At 45.0% G+C, this 26,906-nt stretch overlaps 1 protein-coding gene across 1 annotated transcript in view; it reads right to left on the bottom strand.

Moving 5' to 3' along the window:
- Positions 1–26,906, bottom strand: part of LOC130109178 (ELKS/Rab6-interacting/CAST family member 1-like) — a 209,018-nt gene that overhangs the window by 166,093 nt on the left and 16,019 nt on the right. The window contains exons 2-4 of the mRNA XM_056275934.1: positions 19,264–20,314; positions 16,978–17,055; positions 16,180–16,335 (exon numbers count right to left, since the gene is read on the bottom strand). Of these exons, the coding sequence (XP_056131909.1) occupies positions 16,180–16,335; positions 16,978–17,055; positions 19,264–19,776 (747 nt within the window). The 5' untranslated portion in view covers positions 19,777–20,314. The remainder of the gene's footprint in view (positions 1–16,179; positions 16,336–16,977; positions 17,056–19,263; positions 20,315–26,906) is intronic.

Raw genomic sequence — 26,906 nt, 5'->3', positions numbered from 1 at the left:
AGGACGGGGTGTTAACAGATGATTAGAATAGGTATAATTACAATTACATGAAGTTCTCTTTCAAATCAAACATCCCAAGATAAGAGTGGAAAGTATTGTTCTTGCCCTGCATTTACAGCCATTTTTTTTACTCTGTCACTTAACCATGTCATGTGATATGCTACTTCAGTACACAAATACTACAGAAAATTGCAAATAAACATTTAATATTCAGGAACCCACATTATAGACACTACCACTGACTAACCCTGTATCGTATCAAGTTGGCCACAATTTCAAACATCGACCATACACGGGCCAGCCATATACTATGTTTTGACTTAGTCTTGTTAATATCGCACAGGGCAAAAGGAGGTGCAATTTTGCCACCATCTTTTCCTGACAAAAAACAAGCACAGTCAAGGCCCAGACTGTGAAGGCCTGTTTCTATGGCAAGCTTGTGGGACGCCTGAATGGGAGTTTGCTTCTGTATCAAGCACAGTGGTCAGGTATAAATATGCGCGCTCGCTCTCTCTCTCCCCACCTATCTTCCCATCGTGACTAAACAAACACACAGGTTTGTACACCATCTGTTACCGATGAGCACTCATGTGTGAAAAATGCACAAGCACACGGGTGGACAAATGTGAAATGCACACCGAACACACAACACACACAAAATCGGAAAAATTTCAGAGATTTTCAATTTGAGTGGGCTCACTGGGACTGCACAACACAGTGCAAACACAGATCGCGTGTATTCATGTACACACACACCCCCACCCACACAAACAGGAGGGCACTAATGAGTCATAGGTCAATGAACAGCAGAGGATGAAGAGATCTCCACACCGCAGGCAACAGAAGGAGAGAGGGATAGGATTATATATATATATATATATATATATGTATGTATGTATGTATATGTATATGTATATATACACACACACACACATATATATATATATACATATATACACACACATACATACACATGTATATATATACACGTATATACACACACACACATATACGTATATAGTATATATATTAGCAGCTGATGAGTGTGAGACGCACGAAACAGGCCTGTACTGCAATGCATTAAAACTTTTTTCCTGTATCCGTGTTGATATATATATATTTATACATACACACACACACATATATACACACACACACACACACACACATATATATATATATATGTGTGTGTGTGTGTGTATGTATGTATGTATGTGTGTGTATATATATATTTGACAATTTGACTGCTGATGACTGCTTATGGCATAAAACAGGCTTGTACTGTCTCATAAAGAATTTACTTGACTCACTGGATTATTTTTGCTCATTTGTTGAGCGCTTTCCCTATTGTTGAGTGTTTCCTTTAACAAAGTTTTATGTATATATATATGTGTGTGTGTGTGTATATACACACACACATACATACATACATACATACATACATACATATATACATCTATATCTATATATATATATATATCTATATATATATATATATATATATATATATATATATATATATATATACATGAATGAATGTAGTCAATGTGGGTTCCCACAAGTATACAAAAGGGAAGTGTGTGTGTGTGTGTGGGGGGGCGGGGGGGTTTATCAAACAGAAAGGAAATTAAGACACTTTCAAAGGAACAAATGAGTTTGGTCAAACTTGTATTCATCCATGGACTATTTGTTGAGCATGCATACTATTTCTAAGCAACACTGTGCTCCATGCTGTTACTATTTAATATGCAAAGCCCCCCTCTTCCATAGCATGACACAAGCATGAAGCAGGATGAAGCAATCAGAGATCACAAAAGCCAGCCTAGCCAGGACGCTTGAGCTGGCCAGAAAGATGTGTCAGCATTGATTAATTGTCTCTGGTCCCTTACCCGTGAGGGGTAATGATGACATGTACAGTAGGCTCACCTCAGTGACTGGCTGGCTGATTGGAATGAGCAGGGATTAAGTTTTGTTGATAATTGGCCTTCTTTCCAGGCCCGCCCTTACCTGCTGAAAGCGGACGGTATTCACCCTACTGGGGATGGCGCCGCTCTTCTGTCTAGCAATATAGATAGCTGTCTACATTTAGTTTGACACTAGGGACTTATCATTCAGCAGGGTGCAGGTGATTAGAGAGCCTGCAAGGTTTAAATCTAGTGCAGATGTGGAGTCCACTAGTTTAGTAATTAATACGTTTATTTAGGGACTTTCTCATAGCATAGATTATCTGACTGACAAGCTTGGGCTATAACATTGAGACCGTCTCCCTACCCTGCTGTGTTGCTCCCAAGCTCTCCTCTCCTAAATATGTGAATCACAATAATCTAATAATCATTCCTACCACTGGTGGTGGTGAAATGTGCAATGAAACACATCTTCCAAGCACGTCTTCAAAATTGTCAACTAATAATACAAGGTGTCTAATTCCAATTAATATTTATTGGTCGCCCTAAAGCTCTGCCTGCTACTGATCACTTCAACAAGATGCTTAAATGATAAATATTAGAATCAGAACCAGACCAACTTTATTTGCCAAGTGTGCCTATGCACATGAGGAATTTGACTCAGGACACAGCAGCTTCTAGCACTTGCAGACATCTCTCACACACAAAAAAGAAAAAAAAATCAGATCACTGTCCACCTAAAGTCACTACATTTCCTGCTTTTAAATTGGGGTAAAACTGAGATGCGGGTGGTTGGCCCTTGCCAGACACAGACACCGATTTGATCAATGATAATAACAATAAACTTTATTTCTATCGCACCTTTTGAAACAATGTTACAAGGTGCCTTATACAACAAGATAAAATAATGCACATAAGTCAAGATAAAACAGCAAAATACAAAAATGCCAGTTCCGCGCCAAAGAACAAGGTGAAACACGATCAGACTAAAGTCACAAGATATTATAACGCAGAGAATTAGAGGTGATAAAACAGGCTTTATGATAAAAACAATCAAAATAAGGTGATGAAAGAATACAAAATATAAAAATATAAAGAATTACAAATATAAAATTATAAAAGTAAAAGATATAAACATATAAATATTTTTTTTAAAATTGGGCAACAATGAATTTACTATAAAAAAGCCTTCCTGTAAAAGTAAGTTTTAAGAAGTGATTTAAGAGAAGGCAGTGAGTTTGCCAGCCTAATTTTCTCAGGTACCAAGTTCCAGAGCTGTGGGGCTCTTACAGAAAACGCCTGGGTGCCTTTAGTAACGAGGCTGGCTGAGGGAACAGTTAAAAAGGACCTGCCGATGGGCGTCTGGGTAGCATAGCGGTCTATTCCATTGCCTACCAACACGAGGATCGCCGGTTCAAATCATGGTGTTACCTCCGGCTTGGGTCAGCCGTCCCCACAGACACAATTGGCCATGTTTGCGGGTGGAAAGCCGGATGTGGGTGTGTGTGGTGGTCACCGCACTAGCGCCTCCTCTGGTCGGTCAGGGCGCCTGTTCAGGGGGGAGGGTGAAATGGGGGGAATAGTGTGATCCTCCCACATGCTACGTCCCCCTGGTGAGACTCCTCCCTGTCAGGTGAAAGGAAGCGGCTGGCGACTCCACATGTATCGGAGGAGGCATGTGGTAGTCTGCAGCCCTCCCCAGATTGGCAGAGGGGGTGGAGCAGCGACCAGGAAGGCTCGGAAGAGTGGGGTAACTGGCCAGATACAATTGGGGAGAAAAAGGGGGGGGGGGAAATAAATAATAATAATAATAAGGATCTGCCTGAGGAACGCAGGCAGCGACCAGGCTCATTGGATGTGAGTAAATCAGTATTATAGTATGTAGGAGCGAGGCCATGTCGAGCTTTAAAAGTAATTAGTAAAATTTTAAAATCAATCCTATACCTAACAGGTAGCCAGTGAAGCATTCCAAGAATGCTGGTCATGGTCATGTCTCTTGGACTTTGTTAACAGTATGGCAGCTACATTTTGGACGAGGTGGAGGCGGGAGATGGACTTCTGACTGAGCCCTGAATACAGGATGTTACAATAATCCAGACGTGATGAGATGAATGCATGGATGACCCTTTCAAGGTCTGTTTGATACAGAAAATTATTAACTTTGGTGATGTACCTAATTTGGAGGAAGCAAGACTACTACCTTGGTGATTTGTGTGTCAAAACGGAGCTCGGAGTCAAAACAGACACCCAAATTATGGGCAGAGTGCTTAACATTGGGGGACAGGTTCCCTAGACTTTTTTCCAGGTCGCCCGTTAGGTTAGGGGGGGGGGGCGAATAAAAGGATGTCACTAAAAGGTTGTCACTAAATTTCCTGCTTTTAAATTCAGATAAAAGTGAGATGCTGGCCCTGCTAGACACAGACACCAATTTGATCAAGTAACAGCAACACTCAACAACACTGTGATTCCACAAAGTGTGGCAGCCAAAAATCTTGGCGTTACGTTTGATCCCAGCCTTTCCCTTGATAAGCACATTAAAGAAATCACCAAGACTGCCCCTTTTTACACTTACCTAACATAGCTAAAATCCGGTCTTTCCTGTCCATGGCTGACGCAGAGACTCTAATACATGCATTTGTTTCATCCAGACTTGATGACTGTAATGTTGTGTTCTCATGTCTGCCCCATTCTAGTACTAAAAGTCTCCAGATGGTTCAGAATGCTGCTGCTAGAATCCTAACTAAAACTAGAACATTTTACCATATTACACCAATTCTTGCCTCCCTTCATTGGCTTCCTGTCCATGTTAGATGAGACTTCCAAGATGCTTCTGCTGACTTATAAAATCCTAAATGGGCTTGTCCCATCTTACCTGTCTGATCCCCCTAAACTGTGTATTCAATTTCGAGCTCTCCGCTCTCAAAATACAGGGCTCCTGTGTGTACCCAAAGTTAAAAAGAAGTCAGCTGGCGGCAGGGCCTTTTCTTATCGCAACCCGTTCTTGTGGAATAACCTGCCTGCTGCTGTCAGACAATCAGAGTCTGCTGAGTCCTTTAAATCCAAACTTTAAACTCATCTTTTTGCCTTCACCTAAAATTAGTTGCCTTTGAGTTGAGTACTTCACGACCTGTACTGCATGGCGGGTTAGTTTCTGTCTCAATGAATTTACCAACCACTGTTCTGCCAACAAGATGTATAGAGATCTAGAGATAGTACATAGAGTATAGATCATTGACTATTGCCAACAATTCTCTTCTCTCACACATCTTTTCTCTCTCTCTGAATGATGTCGTCTCCTTTCTCTTCTCATGTGTATGTGAATGGTGTGATGTAGGTCTCCCTTGTGCATGTGTATCCTGTCCTCCTGTCAGGTCTACATGGTGATGCTGGTCATGTGGCTCAGGTCCTGGACTGTTCCGGTGACATCTGGACACTGCTTGGCATCCTCCTCATCACATTCTTCATATATTTTATAATTCCATTATAATTCTGTTATCGTCGTCTTTCCCTATTGGGAGAGCGATCCCTCCTCTGTTGCTCTCCCTGAGGTTTCTTCCTATTTTTTTTCCCTGTTAAAGGTTTTTTTTTTAGGGAGTTGTTCCTTATCCGATGTGAGGGTCTAAGAACAGGATGTTGTGTTGCTGTAAAGTCCCCCCCCCCCGAGGCAAATGTGTAATGTTGAGATATACAAATAAAATTGACTTGACAGCAAATACACTGTAAGTGTGTGTGAGCGTGTGTGAGAGATGAGTTACTTATAGACATTTCTGTTTAAGTCTAAAACCATCCTCTAGAGGCAGCGATTTGCTGACTGTTTTGGTGGATTTGTCTCGTGTTCAACAAGGCAGCGGTTGAGACAGATCAGCAGATGAGCCCGAGCTGCTTATTTTCGGAACGGTAGAGAGCAACCTTTTGGCCACAAGTCCCATTTCTCTGACCTTTGGGCTATATCACAATGAGGATGATGAAGAGGAGGAGACAAGCTTACGGACAGAAGAACGGTCGAACAGAAAGTCGGAAAGTTCAAGCATACAGACGGACGACCAGACGGATGGGCAGACAGCAGAACGGGGGGGGGGGTTGTGGGTATCTGTGGCTGAGGAGTATGACTCCTAAAGAATGCAGCAAATTGTTTGAGCTGCAGAATCACCGCTTGTGTGTATGTGTTTGTACTTTTCCCTTTGACTTTCTTCCAATAAATTCTTCACCTCCCTCCTTCCCTCCAGCAGTCCTTCCCTCCGCCTCTGACTGTTCCTCTCTAATCCTCTCTCCTTTGCACTCGCTCTTATCCAAGAAGCCCTTCTCTACAAGAAAGTGTAACGAAATTTCACCTTTCTACAATTTATTTCCACTTTCACTTTCTTTGCTCTCGCTCCTGTTTGGCCTAATTCACTTTGGTTCAGTTCAAAATCGCTCTGTTTGCATGACAGGAAGTGGTAGTTTATCAACTGAGGGAACACTATGGAAGACCAGTAATCACCTTTTTTTTTCCATTTCAATTCCCAGTTAATAATATGATCCTGTGCTTGTTTCCCATCCATCCATCCTCCTCTTACTTAATCCTGGTCAGACTAACGACTCCCTCCCTTCGTCTTACCTCTAAATCCACTCTTCAGTCAGTTCCCACTCTCCTAGTCTCCGCTGCAACCTTCCCTTCTTACTCCCCTCTCCAATTTTCTGCCCTTCAACCATCTTCCATTTGATCCCTCTCCCCCCATCTGTCTTTCCATCTCTCTTCCTCATCCCCCCCCCCCCATTCTCCTTCCTCACAACAATCCGCTCTCTTCACCCGTGTTTCTCTTCCCTCGGCTAAACCCATCTCTCCGACCGGATCCGTCCCCATGAACCATTCGCCGCTGTTTTCCAATCTCCATCTTTAAACCTCTTTCACCCACTATTCAAATGAGATCTATCTTTCCTATCCACTCGACATCCCTCCCACTCGCTCCATTTTTTCCAACTCAGTCCATCGTTACTATTGCCACCCCCCTTACACACACACACACACACTTTTAAATATTTGCTAGTAAAGCAGGGTGCCAGTGCATGCACTTCTGCAGCCAGCTGGCTCAAAACAGGCATTGTGTGCGATGCAAACCTTAACTCTGCACATTTAAATGACAAGATGGAATAAGAAATAAAGACGACATAGAGACAAAGATAAAAAAGACAAAAACCCATTGAGGAGTACCGGAACGGGTCATTGACATTACGTCTTAAATAACTTGTGCCCTGCAGGCCCGAGCAAAGTGTCAACATGGATTGAAATAGCTGATGTGAATTGATGAAAGCTGCACTACAACATGCTCCACAGTCCTCCTGACTGTCCCCAGTTTACAGTCGATTAACGACAAAAACAAATGTGCATCTTGTGTTGAATGCAAATTCGTTTGATTTCTGTAAAGCAATGAGGGAAATGTGTTTTTATTGAGATACTGCTGTTTTTACGGCACAAACTAACACGTTTGTTTAGATGACTTGTGTTGGCATACTCTTACTATAAAGAAGGTTTCAAAGGCCCGGTGGCATCATACAGTGCATTTACAGTAACATAACATCGTTGTGATGACTTGTTGTTATTCTATGTTAAGTACAAAAAGAGCCACGAAACCAGAGTCAAATTCCATGTATATGTGCAAACCTACATGGAATCAGAATTAGAAACACTTTGTCACTGCACATGAAATTAAACCAAACATCGTTTCCCCCAGCCCACAGCAGTGCAACACAAAGACAAAAACACATACCCAAAAAAAACTACAAGAACACATATATCAAAACTAACACTTAAATATAAACTTAATAAATAAATAAACAAATCACTGTCCAGGAGAACGAGCGCCAGCCAGGAGGACTCTCGGAACTGCTGGTCTGCATGGGCTAGCCGTTAGCTTAGCCTGCCCCGCCTCCGCATCTTTTCAGACCACCCTCAGTGTTTCCTCTTCGGGCGCAATTCCGGTCAAGGCCGTGGTCCTTGGGTCCACAGGACACAGCAGACCAGGCTCTGCCAGCCGATCCAGCGCCAGCTCCCCCAGCCATCAAACAAAGACAAACTTGACACTGCATGGACGGTACTGAGTGAGGCTGCTGCAAACCTGACTTCATGCCACCACCCTCCCACACCGGTACTGGGTAAGGCCACTACAAATGTGAATTTGCGCCGTCATCTTCCCACACTGGAAGCAATAAACATGATTCTGACAACATTGATTTACTGATCATAAAGCAGCTATTGAGTTGAGAGTGAATTTCTTGACAGGGACAAATGGAAATAATAAGCATTATCATTTCGGTCTGACAGGACGTGGAAGCAGGGCGGGCTAAACTAACTGCTAGCTCATGCAGACCGGCAGTTCCGACAGTCATCGTGACTGGCATTTGATTATTTTGTTTAGCTTTTGGATATGTATTTTTGTCTTTGTGTTGCACTGCTGTGGGCTGGGGGAAATGAAAGACAAATAAAGTGTTCCTGATTCCTGATTAGCTTTAACATTATTAGTATTATGTGAATGATACAATGAAAAATAACAGACTTTCATCTCTAGCTCTCACAGTATTGCTCTAAAATAAAGGCAGGAAGAGGAAGAATAGGAGGATGACAAAGAGATGATGGAGGAGGAGAGACAGCAGCCTGGAGGAGGATGATATCAACATCTCTCACTTCCTCCCCTCTCTATTTCTTTCTTCTAATCTCTCTCTATTTCTACCTGAGGGGAGAATTCTACCACAGCGTAATGGGCTCCTGGTCATCATTAGTGCACGCACACACGCACACGCATGCACGCACGCCCACACACACACACTAAAGGTTAATGGGTGTAGGGGTAAACCCCAGTCCCAACATCAGAAATTATCCTTTTAGTTCAAGGCAGGAATCCACCATTTTTAACCCACCTGCTACAGTAGAGCGTGGGTATCAAAATTCATCTGCATCTTTCAATATTAAAACTGGGTAGCATCGCGGTCTATTTCGTTGCCTACCAACACAGAGATCGCCGGTTTGAATCCCCGTGTTAACTCCGGCTTGGTCGGGCATCCCTACGGACACAATTGGCTGTGTCTGCGGGTGGGAAGCCGGATGTGGGTATGGGTCCTGGTTGCTGCACTTGCGCCTCCTCTGGTTGGTCGAGGCGCCTGTTCAGGGAGAAGGGGGAATAGCGTGATCCTCCTACGTGCTACGTTCCCCTGGTGAAACTCCTCACTGTCAGGTGAAAAGATGCGGCTGGTGACTCCACATGTATCAGAGGAGGCATATGGTAGTCTGCAGCCCTCCCTGGATCGGCAGAGGGGGTGGAGCAGCGACCGGGATGGCTCGTAAGAGTGGGGTAATTGGCCGGATACAATTGGGGAGAAAAAGGGGGAAACTGCTAGGATAGGTTCCAGCATCCCCGTGACCCTGAGCAGCATAAGGGGTTAGGATAATGGATGGAAAATAAAATAAAATCAACCAAGACATGGATCTAGGAATTAAAAGTAGCCCTAAAACCCGGCTGGTTTCCCACCACAGAGTAGACATACTTCTCAGGTCATAGAGTCGGCTGCCCAGAGAATGTCTATATCTATTTCTTCACTACCACGGCTGGTGACTTATGCTTCAAGTTTCCAAAAGAATTCCTCTAAAATTATGGGAAAGAAAAAGATTTTTGTTCACATAGTGACATCTGAAAAAAATGTGACTGTCTGTCCTTCAATCTCTGTCTTACTCTCCAACGCACAGACACACACCCAACACAGTGTTCGGTTAAATATTTAAAAGCGGATGAAAAATGTGCAGCGGCGAAAGTTAAGAGTTGTTCCTGCCTAGTCTGCTGCACTTTCCCTTAAACACAGTGACACAAAGAGGATATGCGCGCGTGCACGCGCGCACGCGCACACGCACGCACACACACACACACACACACACACACACACACACACACACACACACACACACACAAAACCAGCTTTTGACATCATTCCACTGGCAGTTGCTTCTGTAAAATGTGCATGGACATTACAGGGACACCTCACATTAATAACTGAAACACAAACAACAAGCAGTGCAGCACAAATGCACACAGACATCAATCCATCATCATCATTGGTGGTCACTTGGGGCCAAGTATGACCGTCCTCCTTCTGGGTCCCTCCGGGTCTTCGGGTGGGTGTAGAGGCTGATCCTGGAGACGCATAATGGGAGGACGCCTGTGCGTGACAGCTTTTTATGTGGAGTGGCTGATGCGCCTGCAGCCACCACACGGTCCTTGGCAGGGGGTGGCCAGAGTCCAATGGCACGGGGAACCAAGACGATTGGGGACCACCACTTCCGCCATTGAGTTATTTGTTGGATCATGCCTCGTCTGGAACCTCTGCCTGGGATCTATCCACCTTGGGTGACCCTACCGGAAACCAAGCTCTGGACGGCATAGCTCTTGGGCTCATTGGTACACACAAGCTCCTCCACCACAACAAAATGGCGATCCAGGAGATGACATCCATCACACACATCAATATGCATGCAAGAATCCATACAATTGTATATACACACACATTCATACACATAAGCCAGCCCACACACAAACAAGCATACAATCTCTCTTTTAATCTTACGCTCTCAAAGTCTCTCCTCACACACACACACACACACACACACACACACACACAATCATGGGGCTAACCTTGAGTATAATACATGACAGATTCAGTTCCACGGCCCCAGAAACAAAGACGGACAGACAGAGGGGTTATTGTTTAGCTGTTAGCCTCTGCTTCACCTCAGAGTCAGAAGCAGAAAGACAGAAGACATGTAGAAGGGCTGGTGGTCTGCAGCCACAGCCTGTCTGAGCAGCAAGAGAGAAAATGGAGCCATCTGAACATCGGGGAACAGCTGAAATGTCCAGGTACAGAGAGAGAGGGAGAGAGGAGAGAGAGAGAAGTGTGAGGTAAATGAGTGTGAAATGGGAGAAAAGAAGAGGAAAGGAAAAAGGGGAGGGTGTGAAGTAAGGTAAGGAAGTTCCAACATTTCCAGGAGGAACTTTTCTTTTGCATTCCAAACATTCCTCTCCACTACGCATTCCCTCTCTCTCTCTCTCTCTCTCTCTCTCTCCTCTCTCTCTCTCTCTCTCTCTCTCTCTCTCATCTCTCTCTCTCTCTCTCTCTCTCTCTCTCGCTCTCTCTCTCTCCTCTCTCTCTCTCTCTCTCTCTCTCTCTCTCTCTCTCTCTCTCTCTCTCTCTCTCTCAACAGTTCACCTCCCTGCTGAGATCAAAGAGGTGGAACAAATCAAAGAACACACACGTTTGTAATTCTATTTTAGTGAGGACCATTCATTCCCTAGTCCTTAAACCTAAACTTCAGAACGACATGCCCAAGCCTAGTTTTAACCTAATCCTAACTCTAACCCTAAACCCAAGTCTTAACCCCTAAAACAGACCCTTAAAGAAGTGAGGACCAGCCAAAATGTCCTCACTTTGCAAAAATGTGCTCACTCTGAGGGTTAAAAACTGAAATTGGTCCTCACTAAGATAGAAGTAGACACACTTTTCTAGATGTTCCTATTCTTAGGCTGGACACAGTACAGGCATAAAACACAACGCCATGAAAACTTGCGAACACACACACACACACACACACACACACACACACACACACACACACACACACACACACACACACACACACACACACACACACACAAGCAAAGCTGGAACCAAGACAGGTAGCTCCAGCACAAGTCAGCAATGGCCATAGAATAAAAGCTGATAGAATGGGGTATCCATGTAGAAAATCCATAGCAAACAACAGGGTCTATTCTATTGAAGAATGTTCTATGTTGCTTCCTCTCCACAGGCACATATGGTGAGAGGATATGATTTTTTTAATGGTTTTTTTTTGGGGGGGGGGGGGTTGGAGTTTAATAACTAGAGGGAGAAATTGAAGATGGATAGAGGCAGTGTGAAAGACAATTAAAAAGTGAGGGAAGACAGGAGGGAGACAGAGGGACTGAACAATATTGGATATTGGAGGAGGAGGTGACAGAGAAAGAGAAGGAAGGAGGAGAAGAGGGTGACAGAGCAGTGATTTAAACAGAAATCACAGCGAGCAATACATAAAAAAGGAGGGAGAGAGAAAGAGAGAGAGCGACAGAGAGAGAGAGAGAGAGAGAGAGAGAGAGAGAGAGAGAGAGAGAGAAACACTCACAGAAACCTCACGAGCAGAATGTACACTTTCCAAATTCCATAATTCATTTGGATCTTTATCTATGTGACCGCAGGTGAGATATCACATGTTTACGAGGCTGAAAGAGGCCAAATATTTCCACAAAAAACAAAAAAAAAAAGTTTGGAATGGTTTCACAATGCATAGTGGTTGGGTTACGGTTATATTTCCGTCAATAACATTAACTAGTGATGGCAAGCGCGGGTGCAGATTGCCTTTGGTCATTTCAATCTGGAGCCACGCGGGGGCCGTACCATTCCAATCCTCTGTCCACAGGGGAGACAGCACCATGAGTGCAGGTTTGGAAGGGAGAGCCCACCTAGGTTTTTTTTGGTCTTTCCATAAATTCTTTCCTTATGCAGTTGGGTATTCAGGACCTCTCTATTGACTCACCTCTAGTAAACAACCACCTTTTTCCTCCACCTTTACAAGACAAAGGCTTCCAAACCTGCTATACATAGCATCGTGGGACCTCTTTATTGACAACACTTGCCAGTTTTGAGCAATTACCCAGAAAGTTCGGACCGACTAGCATTTATTTTTCCCCTTTGTTTACAAATCAGGGACTTCGCATGTAAATAGTTTGTATGTAAAACATTTTCCAACACCCCCCCCAATTATCTTGCCAAGATTCTTTATCAAAGCTCAGTATGCTAAGTAAGAGTTGAGTCTCAGTGATTTATGCTCAGATTATGGCTAGATATAATCCCTTCATCTCATATCTGAGAACAATGGGAAAATGACCTCGGGGTCTTCATTCCTCCTCTGTATGCTCAAAACATGCCTAAATACAACTTGAAGTGCTACATCGGATACACTGCTAGAGCTAAACACTCTAGAGCTAAACTTGCAAGAACATTCCCAAACCTAAACTCTGTAAGTGACCAGTGTAAACAGACCCCAGCGACCATCTGCCATATGCTGTGGTCTTACCCAAAACTTGCCCCTTTCTGGTCATCTTTTTTTTTTAATTAAATTAAATTAAGTTTCCTTTATTAATCCCCTCGGGCAAACTCCGTTACTGCAAATTAACCCATCCTAGCTGTGATCTGTGTGGCTAGGAGCAGTGGGCTGCCACCTTCATGCTGCACCCGGGGACCAACTCCAGTTCTTCTTTCCATTGCCTTGGTCAGGGGCACAGACAGGAGTATTAACCCTAACATGCTTTTGATGGTGGGAGGAAACCGGAGCAACCTGGAGAAAACCCACCACACACACAGGGAGAACATAGATAGACACACAGAGGACGACCTGGGATGACCCCCAAGGTTGGACAACCCCCGGGGTTCAAACCCAGGACCTTCTTGCTGTGAGGCAACAGCGCTAACCACTAGGCCACTGTGACACCATTTCTAAGACTAGCGGCTGCAATTACTAATTCAATTCAATTCAATTCAATTTATTGTCATTAAAAACAATGTGCAGGCACATGTTAAAAAGACCTTCTTCTACAACTGCTATCTCTGGCATATTCTCAGTTCCAGATGATTCAAATCTGCCTGCTCACTTACATAAGGTCATCGGCCTTCTCCTGTCTATTAGCTAGGCACTCAGTTATATTTAAAAAGAAGCATGCAACCCCTCCATCACACAACTAGTGGATGAAAGATATGATGCAAAACAGCAAGCTGGAAAAAAATCAGATGCTCCCTCAACGGCTCCATCAAGAGATTTTACCAAACCTGGGCTGCATTAACAAACTATGTGAACACTTAACCTGGCCTGGACCTATGAACTCACACCCCGACAGGTGGGCCGTCTGGTCTATGCTCAAAATGCTATGATGCATGTGTTTTGTTTCGTTTTTTTGTGTGTGATCCCATTTGATGTTTCTGTTTTGGAAGTTGTATTGAGATATTGTATTGAGATAATGGTTTGTGTTAATGTCATGTGAGGTAAATGAAAAAATATTTTTAAATCAAGTGTTGATAAATGTTTGGAATTGAAAACAACTGTTTAGAACTGGAGAGAGGAGAGGAGAGAGAGACAGAGAGAGAGAGAGTGACAGAGAGAGAGGGAGTGACAGAACGAAAGTACGGAGGAGAAATGAGGGTAGGAAAAGGAAGGAAGAAGGGAGAGCGGGAGGGGTGAAGATGGGGCTGAGTTGCTACGTGCATTCCACAGCTGGGGCGTGAGCCAGCATGTGCACGCGTGTGAGTGTGTCTGTGTGTGTGTGTGTGTGTGTGTGTGTGTGTGTGTGTGTGTGTGTGTGTGTGTTTCCCAAAATGACTGGGAGGTAACACATTCCATTTCCCACATGGAGATGGAGGCGGAGTGAGAGAAATGGAAGCGAGGGAGCGAGAGAGAGCGAAAGAGAGAGAGATAGGCACGATGAAATGGAGGGAGGAGTGAGGGAGGACGGAAAGTGAGAGCTGAGTCACCAATGGATGACAGAAATAGAAGGAAAGCGAAAGAATGAGAGAGAGAGAAAGAGAGAGAGAATGTAAAAGGGGAGAATGGAGTGAGAGGACACTGAAATGCAGACACACAAATAAACACTGAGGGACTGACGTGAAAAGAGGGAACCAGAGGGGGGAAAATACTGAGAGAAACAGGAGAAAGGAAAGGAGGATTACGAAAGACAAGATAAAAAGCCTGTTTGGATTAAATGGATGTGTTGAACACAGGACAGAAAGCGAATAGAAACGAGGGCTGGGGAGGGAGAGGGGGAGAGGGGGGGGGTTTTTAACGTGTCTTAACATGTCACATTGCTCACTACAACACAGAACATGTGAAAATGTGCTTTTACAGGTATTTGTTCTAACACTGTGTGTGTGTGTGTGTGTGTGTGTGTGTGTGTACCCAGGGCAAGTGAGGCTTTTACTAGTGCTCCCAGGCCAACAAGATGATCAATTTATTAACCGCTCGCTCAAGTTCATTATTTCAGACTACAACACTTCATAATTCACCACACACTTAGATGTGCAGTGAACACTGTGGCCCCAAATCCAGTTGTTACTGTCAGCCAACTGGTACTTCTGCCCATTACTCCACCATCAGTCTCCACTCTACTACATCCACCTTGCCATCAAAGGTCTGCAGGAATTCATTAAACAAACACACACACCTCACCCTAATTAAAGCCCAAAACACACACACACACACACACACACACACACACACACATACATACACAAACGCACACAAGGATAAGAACGTTTTTTCGCGACTGAAATGTTAACAGAGCCGTTGTCATTATTTAAGAATGGAAGGATAGAGAGCTTCTTTCTTCTCTGTGCAGACGAGTGAATGGTCCTTCACGGACCTCATGACGATGTGTGAATTTTCACTGTGTGTGTGTGAGCCATCAAACCTGAATGTGAGTGTAACCGTGAGGCAGCGAGCGACTGTGTGTGTGTGTTATCTCTTGTATAATATTGCAGCCCCCCCATAGCCTCCTGCCAGACTGGTTTCTCTGTCTCTTCCAGATGGCTTCTCAAGTAACAGACAGCTGGGAACCCTCAACCTAGAAAGCCTGTTCCTCTGCTAATGTGTCTTAAATGCTGCCTCACAGCAACACCACCCAATCCACCAGAGCTGTCAGTAGAACTACGGCTCAGGAACAAAGACGGACAGGCTTTATTTTAGAGGGGAAGAGATGTGGAGAAGCTAATGGGTGGTTGTTGTCAGATATCAGTCTTGTGAGGCCCGACATCAAGACCATAACACATACTTGGAGGACTGGCAAAGTTTCACCTCGGTCTGTTGTTGTTTCCAACAGCCACATTCTGATTGGCTGCACTGGCTGTCAATCACAGGCATTTTGAAATCTCGTCACAGACAGATTATGTCATCACGCACATCAGAAGTTTGTCAAACCACAATTTCAATTTCAACAAAACCCGTTACGACTCAGCTTTACGCTTCACGTTAATGCAAGTGTGCATTAAAACCCAAAAACTGCAGATATGAAGCCACTACAAAAGTTACGCTTATAGTATTCAGTGAAAGCTCGAGATGTGTTTGCTTGATTTTGATTCGTTGATGTTGTCTCCGCCTCTTTTTGTCTGAAACAGGGAGAGAAGTACAACAGGGTCTTGACACTGGTGTTACAGACGCTGGGAGATGTTGGCGACCTACCTGCGTTTCATCCTGCACCACTCTGTACTGTTCTTTCCACACGGTCATCTTGGTGGCTTCGTCTTTCCTCAAGGCTCTCTCCTTCTTCAGCTCCGGACTCCAGAAAGTCTTTATGGAGTTCATTGAAGAACTCAACTTCGACTCCTTGGCTTCCAACTAAAAGATAAAATAACACATGAAGAGTACTTTCATTTTCTAATTAATGTTGTCGCAAAGGAATGAGTAGCGCCCTCTGTCTGAGCGTGCTCTTCTTTCTCCAGAAGGCCTTAAATGAAGGAAGTCAACCCAGTGGAAGCCATCTTCGATTACTTAGCCTTCAACCACTACATTCATTCATTATCCAAACTGCTTATCCTGCTCTCAGGGTCGTGGGGATGCTGGAGCCTATCCCAGCAGTCATTGGGTGGCAGGCGGGGAGACACCCTGGACAGGCCGCCAGGCCATCACAAGGCCCACACACACACATTCACACCTAGGGACAATTTAGTATAGCCGATTCACCTCATCTACATGTCGTTGGACTGTGGAAGGAAACCGGAGCACCTGGAGGAGACCCAGGTAGACATGGGGAGAACATGCAAACTCCACACAGAGGATGACCCGGGTTGACCCCCAAGGTTGGACTACCCTGGGGCTCGAACCCAGGACCTTGTTGCTGTGAGGCGACTGCACTAACCACTGAGCCGCCCAACCACTACAACCCCCCTAAAATAAACAGCAATAAAAACCCATCAATGCACATAAAGAGGTGAATATATCAACGTCTTTCTGCAATGCTGTGTGTGTGTGTGTCCTCACCTCTCTGCGTAGCAGTTCATTCTCCCTCAGCACCTCTCTCAGCTGTGTCTGCAAGTCCGACATGGCACCGTCTCTCACCTGGTAACACACACACACAGCAAAGATCAGACACTGGGCAGAAAAAGAGGCTACAGAAAAGAAAAAAAAACCCAAAATGAATGTATGTGCTTACTATAGCAGTGCCTGAGGAGAAAATGCAATAACTTATGATAAGTGAGAAACCCATCAGCACGACTTGTAGTCGAGTGAATGATCGGCAACACAAACCTGCCACTTAGCGGATGCTTTGTCATCACCCATTTCTTGTTTGACATGAACAAAACTATCTAAAAGTTCAAACATTTACCTGCGAGAAAATCTCAACACCTGTAATATCATTTCATTTTGTTTCACGCGGCTTTCGAACACATCATTTCAGTGGCATGAACTCATCAACTGACGGGAAATCAGACAGCCGATGTTGATGTTGTGAAGTGAACAATGACTCATTCTCAGACAAGCTCAATACCTGGTAAATAACAGAGAGGAAGTAAGGTCATTTGACTGGTGAAAAATCACACAAACTGTGACAGGACCGAGAACGACCAAACTTGAAGTAACTAAAAGCTACAGTATAAAAAAAAAAAATCCCCGGAAAATGTTTAACTCAGCATGGCATCAAACTCATGGATTAAATATACGCTGGGGGCAAATTTGTGAACAGCGTGCAGTCTATTTTTGTCCTGAAGAGCAAACAATGCAGTAGGTTTCATATTAACTTTGTAGGCATTCAGCTGAAGATCATATCTGGACCGCCTTACGGTGTTTTTGCAACAGTTGCGCGAGCCTCTGTCCCGGATCACAGACATGATAAACAACTGCTGGACCAGGCAGCAGCCTCACAGCCAGAGTGCCCCGACAACAAACCTACCTAAACCTCCCGCTGACCTTATACTGCCTGTGTGTTGTACAACGGAGATGTGCCTGCACTTTTTTTTTTTTGATTTTCTCCCCAACTACCCCACTCTTCCGAGCCGTCCCGGTCGCTGTTCCACCCCCTCTGCCCATCCGGGAGGACTGCAGACTACCACACGCCGCCTCTGATAGATGTGGAGTCACCAGCCGCTTCTTCTCACCTGAAAGCAAGGAGTTTCGCCAGGGGGACGTAGCGCGTGGGAGGGTCACACTATTCCCCCTGGTTCCCCCCCCCCCCGAACAGGCGCCCCGACCGACCAGAGGAGGCGCTAATGCAGTGACCAGGACACATACCCACATCCGGCTTCCCACCCACAGGCACGGCCAATTGTGTCTGTAGGGATGCCCGACCAAGCAGGAGGTAACACGGGGATTTGAACCGGCGATCCCTCTGCTGGTAGGCAATGGAACAGACCGCCATGCTACCCGGATGCCCCGTGCCTGCACTTTTTAAAGGGAAATAATGTTTGATGAGTTGGGGAGAGAAGCTGGTGAGAGACCGGTTTTAAAAGGACCGTACTGGTGTTTTTGCACGTTTGAGCTTACTTGCTGCATATATGTGTAAACTCTGTATTTCTAATGAACATTTTCCATATCCTACTGGAGTTTTTTTTCTTTTTCTGAGGGTGTTCTTCCTACCTTCCAGGCAGCCATTGAGTTCCATACATTTCAGCAAAGTATGAAAACAAACTTGCAGAGATTTGAAATTTGCTTGAGATGGGTAATCCATCACAGTGAACATTTAGTCGTCATTAGTTCTTTGTAAGAAAAAGTCACACTATCGTTGTGGGATAATACAGCTGAAAGCTCTTATAGACTTGAGAAGTTTCACTCTGCGCTTTGCTGTCAGTCACAACACATTTGAAGATGCCCGCACAACCAACTGCACATCCCCACCAGAAAATAGTCCCTGGACAAACAACTGTTTTACAAACATTATTCAAACATCGATTACTTCTTTGAGCTTGATAAGAGCAAGAAAATAGAAAAGAAGGATAATAGCAAATCTGGTAACTATAGAAAAATCTAAAAACTACTGCATGCCTTCGAACATGGTTGGGAGTTATGTAAAGAATATGTGATTTTTAGTAAATTGGCTAAAAACATGTAAAAATACCGGAATGCCCCTTTAATGATGATACAGACACTTACTGGAACAAGCACAGTAGGAGGAAGGTACTATGCTTCTTATGGAGGTGGTTTTTTTTCAGGGCACATCACAAGAGGTAAAACGGATCAGACCAGTTCTTCAAACATCAGGTGCTATTTAAGTTACCACTAGCAAAGAGAAATGTCACAATAAACTCACCGCGAACGACAACTGACTCTCACCTGTCTCATGGAGTGAGGCACAGTGGCCGCCTGGGGAGGCTGGCCTGGCATCTCCCCGCCGAACGCGATGGCATCGCTGGGCATGGCCCCTCCACCGCCGCCTACCCCTCCACCTCCAGCGTTAATATTCGGACTGCTGCCCATGACGGCCCCCCGGACCCCGTAAGGGACCCTGGCGCCAGCCCTGCCCAGGGTCATGGTGCTCTTGGGCATGGAGGGGTTCAAACCGCTGCCCAGGCTTGCCGCGATGCCCACGGGGTCCTCGACGGAGTCGGTGAAGTACAGAGGGCCAGTTGTGGCGTAGGCGGCGTTGAGAGACTGAATGTTCTCCATGGACAGGGTCTTGCCAGAGCCCGTGAGCCCACCAGCCGAGCTGCTGCTGCTGTTTCGCCGGTGTCCGAGGCGGGGGGAGCGGGGGAGACGCGGGGAGCGTCCGGGGCTGCCGGATGCCGAGCCATTGCCAGTGGAACCGACGACGTCCAGCTTAGAAATGGAGCGGGCGCTGCCGTACATGGTTGGATACAGGAGAGTGTGATGAGGAAGGAATTCGGGGATGTTTGAAAAAGAAATCAAAAAGTCCTGAGTAAATTCCTATTGGGAAAAAAAAACAGGTCGACCTGGAGTCCAGGTTTAAAACTTACTAAAGTGCAGAAGCAAAATTTAGGTGACTAGTTGCACAAATACAAGATAAAGACCCCACAAAACAAAACAAAAAAAAGGCAGGAAAATAGAGCCGCAAACTGGGGAAACGGTAACCCACCAAGGTGTCCCCAAAAACCTGACACGCTAAATACTGTAGCTCAAAAAGCAAATTCACTTTTTTTGAAATTTTAATTCCTGTCTACACGCGGCTCCAGTAATAGGAGATTCCTAAAGTCTGTTCTGATGCAGAAATCCTCGATTTTGATTGTTCATGGCCGTGATCAAGGCTTCTCCAATGCCGCCATCGCAATCCATGGGTAGTGTTAGTGGTCAGTCATCGGTGTGCCGGTGTTATCTGGTCTGTCTGATCCGGTTGGTTTGTTGACAAGGCCTGGGATGATGTAATCACCTGGACAGAGAGAGAGAGAGAGAGAGAGGGAGAGGGAGAGAGAGGCTCAGATAACGGCAGGTAAAAAAAGATATGGCCCACCTAAGGTAGATAAAAGATCACATTGGCTTTTCATCAGCTCTGTTAATTAATGAGAGCAGCGGTGACGGCAGGAGAAGTCTCCCCCCCCCGTTTCTGTTTGGTTAACAACACATTAGCACATTGGGGAATGTTTTGCACCTCACCAAACAGTAAAACCACTCTGAATCATCTCAACTGAATAACGGTAGGCCACTTAAAGACTTAACCTACTGACAAGTCAGTAGCGCATTCCTCTTAAATGATCAATGTTGGGCACCGACAGCACACAGGAAGAGAAGTGTCACCGTTGAGCCTGACAACATAAGATTCATATCAAAACATAAATACATCCAGGACACGTTCCTGTCTAAACTCTCTCTCTCTCTCTCCCATCTCCCTCTCTCTCTATTTTGTGTCTCTTGGCATATTTACTCATCCCCCAACCCCCCACTCTGTCTCCCCCTTTCCAATTCTCCTTCCTCTCACCATTTCTCTCTCTCTCTCTCTCTCTCTCTCTCTCTCTCTCTCTCTCTCTCTCTCTCTCTCTCTCTCTCTCTCTCTCTCTCTCTCTCTCTCTCTCTCTCTCTCTCTCTCTCTCTTTCTTTATGTAGGTCATGAGTGCCATACTGTATTTGTTGTAGCTCTAGTTGGCTCAATGCCGCATGCAAATACATACACGTGCTCACTCCTCTGCTCCCCTGCAATAATAACCCATCAAGGATGCACAAAGGGTCTTTGTTGGAGTCATGCATAAACCTGTATGTGCGTGCACACACACACACACACAAACACACACACACACACAATTTTCCATAGTAACATGACGAAATGGGACAACGGTGATGAAACCTATCCAGTGATGCTGAATGGATATTTGCGGTGACTGTTTTTACATTTCATGCAGGGAACACAGAGTGACACGGGCTCCCTAAATAGAATATACTCCCATGAATTAAAGGCCATGCAAGCCACCTGGGCTGACCCGCCTCCCTACCCGTCAGAAGGTATCATCGCTCTGCTTTCTCCACCTCTCTCTCCCGTTCTCCATCTTTCTCTTCCCCTCTCCATCTATCTCTCACCCCTCTCAATCTTTCTCTCTCCCACTCTCCGTCTCTCTCTCCCCATCTCCATCTCTCTGTCACCCTCTCTCCATCGCTCCCCCATCTCTCTCTCTTGCTCTCTCCATGCCTCCATCGCTCGCTCTCTCCCCCCTCTCCATCTCTCTTTCTCCCTGTCTCTCCATCGCTCTCCCACTCTGTCTCTCTTCCCCTCTTCATCTACCTCTCTCCCACTCTCCCTCCGTCTCCTTCTCTCTCTCTCCCCCATCCATCTCTGTCTCCCCATCTCCATCTAAAAGTCAAAAGTCTCTCCCCTCTCCATCTCTCTCTCTCCATTGCTCTCCCCCCCCTCCATCTCTCTCGCTCCCCCGTCTCTCTCTCCGTCTCTCCCCTCTCACAGTCTATCTCTCTGCCCATCCCTCTCTTTCCCTCTCTCTGCCAGCTTTAGTGCTGCTCCCTACAGCGCCACCAAATAGATACCATGCAATTGAAATGAATTTGCGATTGAAAATATTTCAAAGATTTTGATATATTCATATTTTTTGATAAAGAACAATAAAAAGCAATCTCTGGCAATGCTGTCTTACACAGAGCAATATGATAAATATAGCTTGATACTTGCACGGGAAAATAATAACCATGTCAGCTGTATGTAATTGCTCTTTCAAATATAGAACATTTAATCAGTTTCTTTGATTCCCTAATTCAATCTTATTTATCAAAATGGGCTCTGTGAAAATTGGAAAATGTGGGGGGAAAGAAAACCGGCAACCTTTCCGACTTTTGTCCCTTTCTAATATTCAAGTCTCTGTGGATGACCGGGTAAGAACATACAAATGTAGCGTCATGCCATTAAAAAAGAAACAGATGCAATGGATAGACTGTTCATCCATGTTTTTACATCCCAAGAACTGCATGTTTATCCTGAAATCAGTCTAAATATTGAACTGTTGCTACACCAGCATGCTGGGTACAGTCTTGTAATTGATGAAGCTGTGAAAACTGTCCCGCCTAACCTCTTCCATCACTCTACAGTGTTCACTATCAAAGAAGCAGCAAAGTCCACTGGGGAACAGAGCCAGTCAGCTATTCAACAAGCCAGCCACAGAGTCAGTCAGTCACCGGAGGATCCAAAGACTCCATTATGTCAGTGTCAGGTCAGTGAATGAATGTACAACCTAAGAGGCACACACCTGCACGTGCGCGCACGCACGCACGCACGCACGCACGCACGCACGCACGCACGCACGCACACACACACACACACACACACACACACACACACACACACACACACACACACACACACACACACACACACACACAGCCCATATGACCCAGATTCAGTGTTGGTATATCAAAATGAGCTGAACTAAACTCAAAGTACCCCTCCAGACATGTTTTACAGTTTAAAAATACTCTGAGATGATTGATATATTGTGTAACATGGTTTGTTTTCCCATGTAAAAAAAAAAAGAAAAGAAAACAGGCTGGAAGCACATCTACTCTTTCTCCCTCATTGAGAAATTCAGGATCTATGAATATGTTGCTTGCTCTAGGTTGACCGGTGAAAGAGCGGTACGCATCAAGATGGCTAGCGTGGGGTGTCCGGGTAGCATAACGGTCTATTCCATTGCTACCAAAACAGGGATCACTGGTTCGAATCCCCGTGTTACCTCCGGCTTGGTCGGGCATCCTTACAGACACAACTGGCTGTGTCTGCGGGTGGGAAGCCGGATGTGGCTATGTGTCCTGGTCGCTGCACTAGTGCCTCCTCTGGTCAGTCAGGGTGTCTGTTCAGGAGGGAGGGGGGACTGGGGGGAATAGCGTGATCCTCCCACATGCTACGTCCCCCAGGTGAAACTAATCACTGTCCGGTGAAAAGAAGCGGTTGGTGACTCCACATGTATGGGAGGACATGTGGTAGTCTGCAACCCTCCCCGGATCGGCAGAGGGGGTGCAGAAGCAACCGGGACAACTCGGAAGAGTGGGGTGATTGGCTGGCTACAACTTGGGAGAAGGGGGAACCCCCCCCCCAAAAAAGATAGCTAGCGTTAGAGCAAACATCGGAGAGATTCATCCATACATGTTTGAGCCTCAGTCAGACCCAGACCCAGACTCAGACTCTGTTGTGCACCAAAATCAGTGACTAGCAGATGTATCAGAATGGTAAGTGTAGTTAGCATCTTTTATTTGTTTATGTTGCTTGTTTGCTTGTAACAGACAGTGGCTGACACAGAAGTGGTTGTGAAACATACAATAATATCACCGGAGGTGGGAACCTCCCATCGCCGACAGCTCCCGAAGCCCTCAGAGCGCACGACGACGGGCGCTTTAAGTGGTGCCGCCAGAGCAGGGGGGACCAACGCGAGCCCGCACGGCAGTTGAGTTTATGGCTCCAAGAATTTTATTTGGGACCAAGCCTAGAAAGCACCAGAGGTAGGAACCCCCCAGTCAGCCCTCGGAACACACGATGATGGACACCTTCAGTGGCTCTGCCGGAGCAGGGGGAACCTGCATTGCCCAGTTGGGATCGAAGTCCAGACTAGAAAAGAGGTTTACATTGCATACTGCGCCAATTTTCTGGTGAAAAATGACGCACCTCGGGCCACTGTCATCATTTCATATGGCTGAACTTCAAAACATTAGCTAAATACATAGCTTACAGTTTCACTATTACTAAACAACTAGCAGCAGCTAGCAAAACGCTACTACATACTGCTGCTCGCTAATCATAACCTATTCTCTTAACCTAGCTTCCACTACTCTTTTCCATATCTTCACGCTGTGGCTGATCAACTTTATACTTCTGTAGTTACAACAGCACTGCACATCATTATTCTTGAAAATCAGTACCAGTACACTTCTTCTCCACTCCTCAGGCATCCTCTCACTTTCCAAGATTGTGTTAAACAGTCTAGTTAAAAACTCCACTGCCATCTCTCCTAAACATCTCCATGCCTCTACAGGTATGTCATCTGGACCAACCGCCTTTCCACTCTTCATAGCTGCCCTTACTTCCTCCTTGCTAATCCACTGCCCTTCCTGATTCACTATCTTCACATCATCCAACCTTCTCTCTCTATCAATTTCTTTATTCATCAGCGCCTCAAAGTACTCCTTCCACCTTCTCTGCACACTCTCCTCGCCTGTCAGCACATTTCCATCCCTATCCTTGATCTACTTAACTTGCTGCACATCCTTCCCAGATCGGTCCCTCCGTCTAGCCAATCGGTACAAGTCATTTTCGCTTTCCTTAGTGTCTAACCTCTCATACAACTCACCATACACCTTTTGCTTTGCCTTCACCACCTCTCTCTTCACTTTATGCCACATCTCCTTGTATTCCTGTCTGTCTACTGTCTTCATCTCTCTAACTATCCCACTTCTTCCTCCATATAATTTCCAATACTTCCTCATTCCATCACCAAGTGTCCTTGTCTTCCTTCCTCCGTCCAGACGACATACCAAGTATCTTCCTAGCCATTTCCCTCACTAGTTGCAACTAGTAGTTGCCCAAGCATCCAGCAACTCCTCACTACCACACACTGCCTGTCTTAACTCCTCCCTGAACTCCACAGAACAGCCTTTCTTCTTCGACTTCCACAATTTAATCCTTGGCTCTGCCTTCACTCTCTCCCCTTCTTGATCTCCAAAGTCATCCTACAGACTACCAGCCAATGTTGCCTAGCTATGTTCTCCCTTGTCGCCACCTTGCAGTTTCTGCGAATAAAGAATGGCATCTTAACATCTTCATTCTTCCATCAGAAAACCAAAAAATAACAAATGGGATTGGATTAGTTTTACTGACAACAAACATGCCTTCTCATTGTATCATGCCTGGATGAGACAACTACAGAGAGAGAGGAGGAGTACGCGTAAGCCGCCACCAATTACCAACAGATGTTGAACGATGCAAAGGAGGAGGCTCGGAGCGATAAAAAACTGCAAATATGACGAGAATGCACCGACGTGAGTACTGGGAAATCTTCGGGTATGCTCTTTGCATTTTGCAGCAATGACTACAATAGGGACAGATCTTTCAACTGTGCAATACTCTGGTATATTTATACTTCATTAGTATTGCATTCATATTCTGCACATATTTTTCAATGTATATATCATTGTTATATATTGTAGTATAATGCACATATTTTTGTAAATATTTCTCATTTTCTTACAAGTTGACTTATGCTTATATATATTTTCTCTTCTATAATTTGTGCAACTGTAACTTGACTCAATTTCCCCCTGGGGATCAATAGAGTATCTCTGATTCTGACGATAGCTTTTCTTAGCTATGCAAAATCTGGAATAGTCACCGAGTTTGAAATGGGTGTTCTTTAAAATGTCTCTTCAGGCAGTCATGTCAGGCTGCAGATAGATCTTGGTACCTTTGAAATGACACATCTTGGCCATGGAGAGAACACTGGCATTTACTGAAAAATTGTTTGTCAAGAATATAAAACATTTTGTACCATATGTCATCCTTTTTTGGTCTTTATAATTTTTTTTACTAAATGCCTATACTTAAAAAAGTGCATAAAACGTTCTGTTCAACTGTCTTGTTTCCATAAGAGGGTGAAATTGGTTTTTAAAGCACTCATTCATTCCCACTTAGAAAACCCATCCAAATGCAACAGCTTTCCCATTCTGCTTCATATGGTTTATTTTTAACCATATATCAGCCTCTCCCGAAAAAACCTACTTTGCCCTGTTTTGGAAGAAAATGCAATGCATTGTGCCTCTGAAGTGAACGATCTCTGCATAAGCCAGCAGGTATGATTTTGCAAGCATCTGACATAGGTGTACCTGCAGCCAGCTTTGATAGTCATTAGTGTGAAAATAAATAATTCAAGTTTGTATATATGTAGAAAACAACTTTATTCAAACCAACAGTTATAACTCGTTATAATCGTAAATTTTCAAATAAATGTTTAGCATATTGCGCATCACATCACACATGCCCCTTAGGATAGCACAATTACATGGATTTACAACATATATGAAAAGAAAATGGGCAGCATGGTGGTGCAGTGGTTAACGCAGTCGCCTCACAGCAACAAGGTCCTGGGTTCGAGTCCTGGGGTAGTCCGATCTTGGAAGTCGTCCTCTGTGTGGAGTTTGCATGCTCTCCCTGTGTCTGTGTGGGTTTCCTCCGGGTGCTCCGGTTTCCTCTTACAGTCCAAAGACATGTGGGTCAGGTGAATTGGCCATACTAAATTGTCCCTTGGTGTAAATGTGTGTGTGTTGGCCCTGTGATGGCCAGGCGGCCTGTCCAGGGTGTCTCCCCACCTGCCGCCCAATGACTGCTGGGATAGGCTCCAGCATCACCCTGAGAGCAGGATAAGCAGTTTGGATAACGGATGGATGGATGGATATTGCACATCATACTTTGACGAGACAAAGTCCAGATCAGTCCCAACAAACTTCAAGGGAAAAGGGTAAATTTTTAGCTGCATTATTACACAAAG

Source organism: Lampris incognitus, chromosome 3 (assembly GCF_029633865.1).
Source record: "Lampris incognitus isolate fLamInc1 chromosome 3, fLamInc1.hap2, whole genome shotgun sequence".
NCBI classification, from domain to species: Eukaryota; Metazoa; Chordata; class Actinopteri; order Lampriformes; family Lampridae; genus Lampris; species Lampris incognitus.
This window is presented reverse-complemented; position numbering and strand designations above follow the sequence as displayed.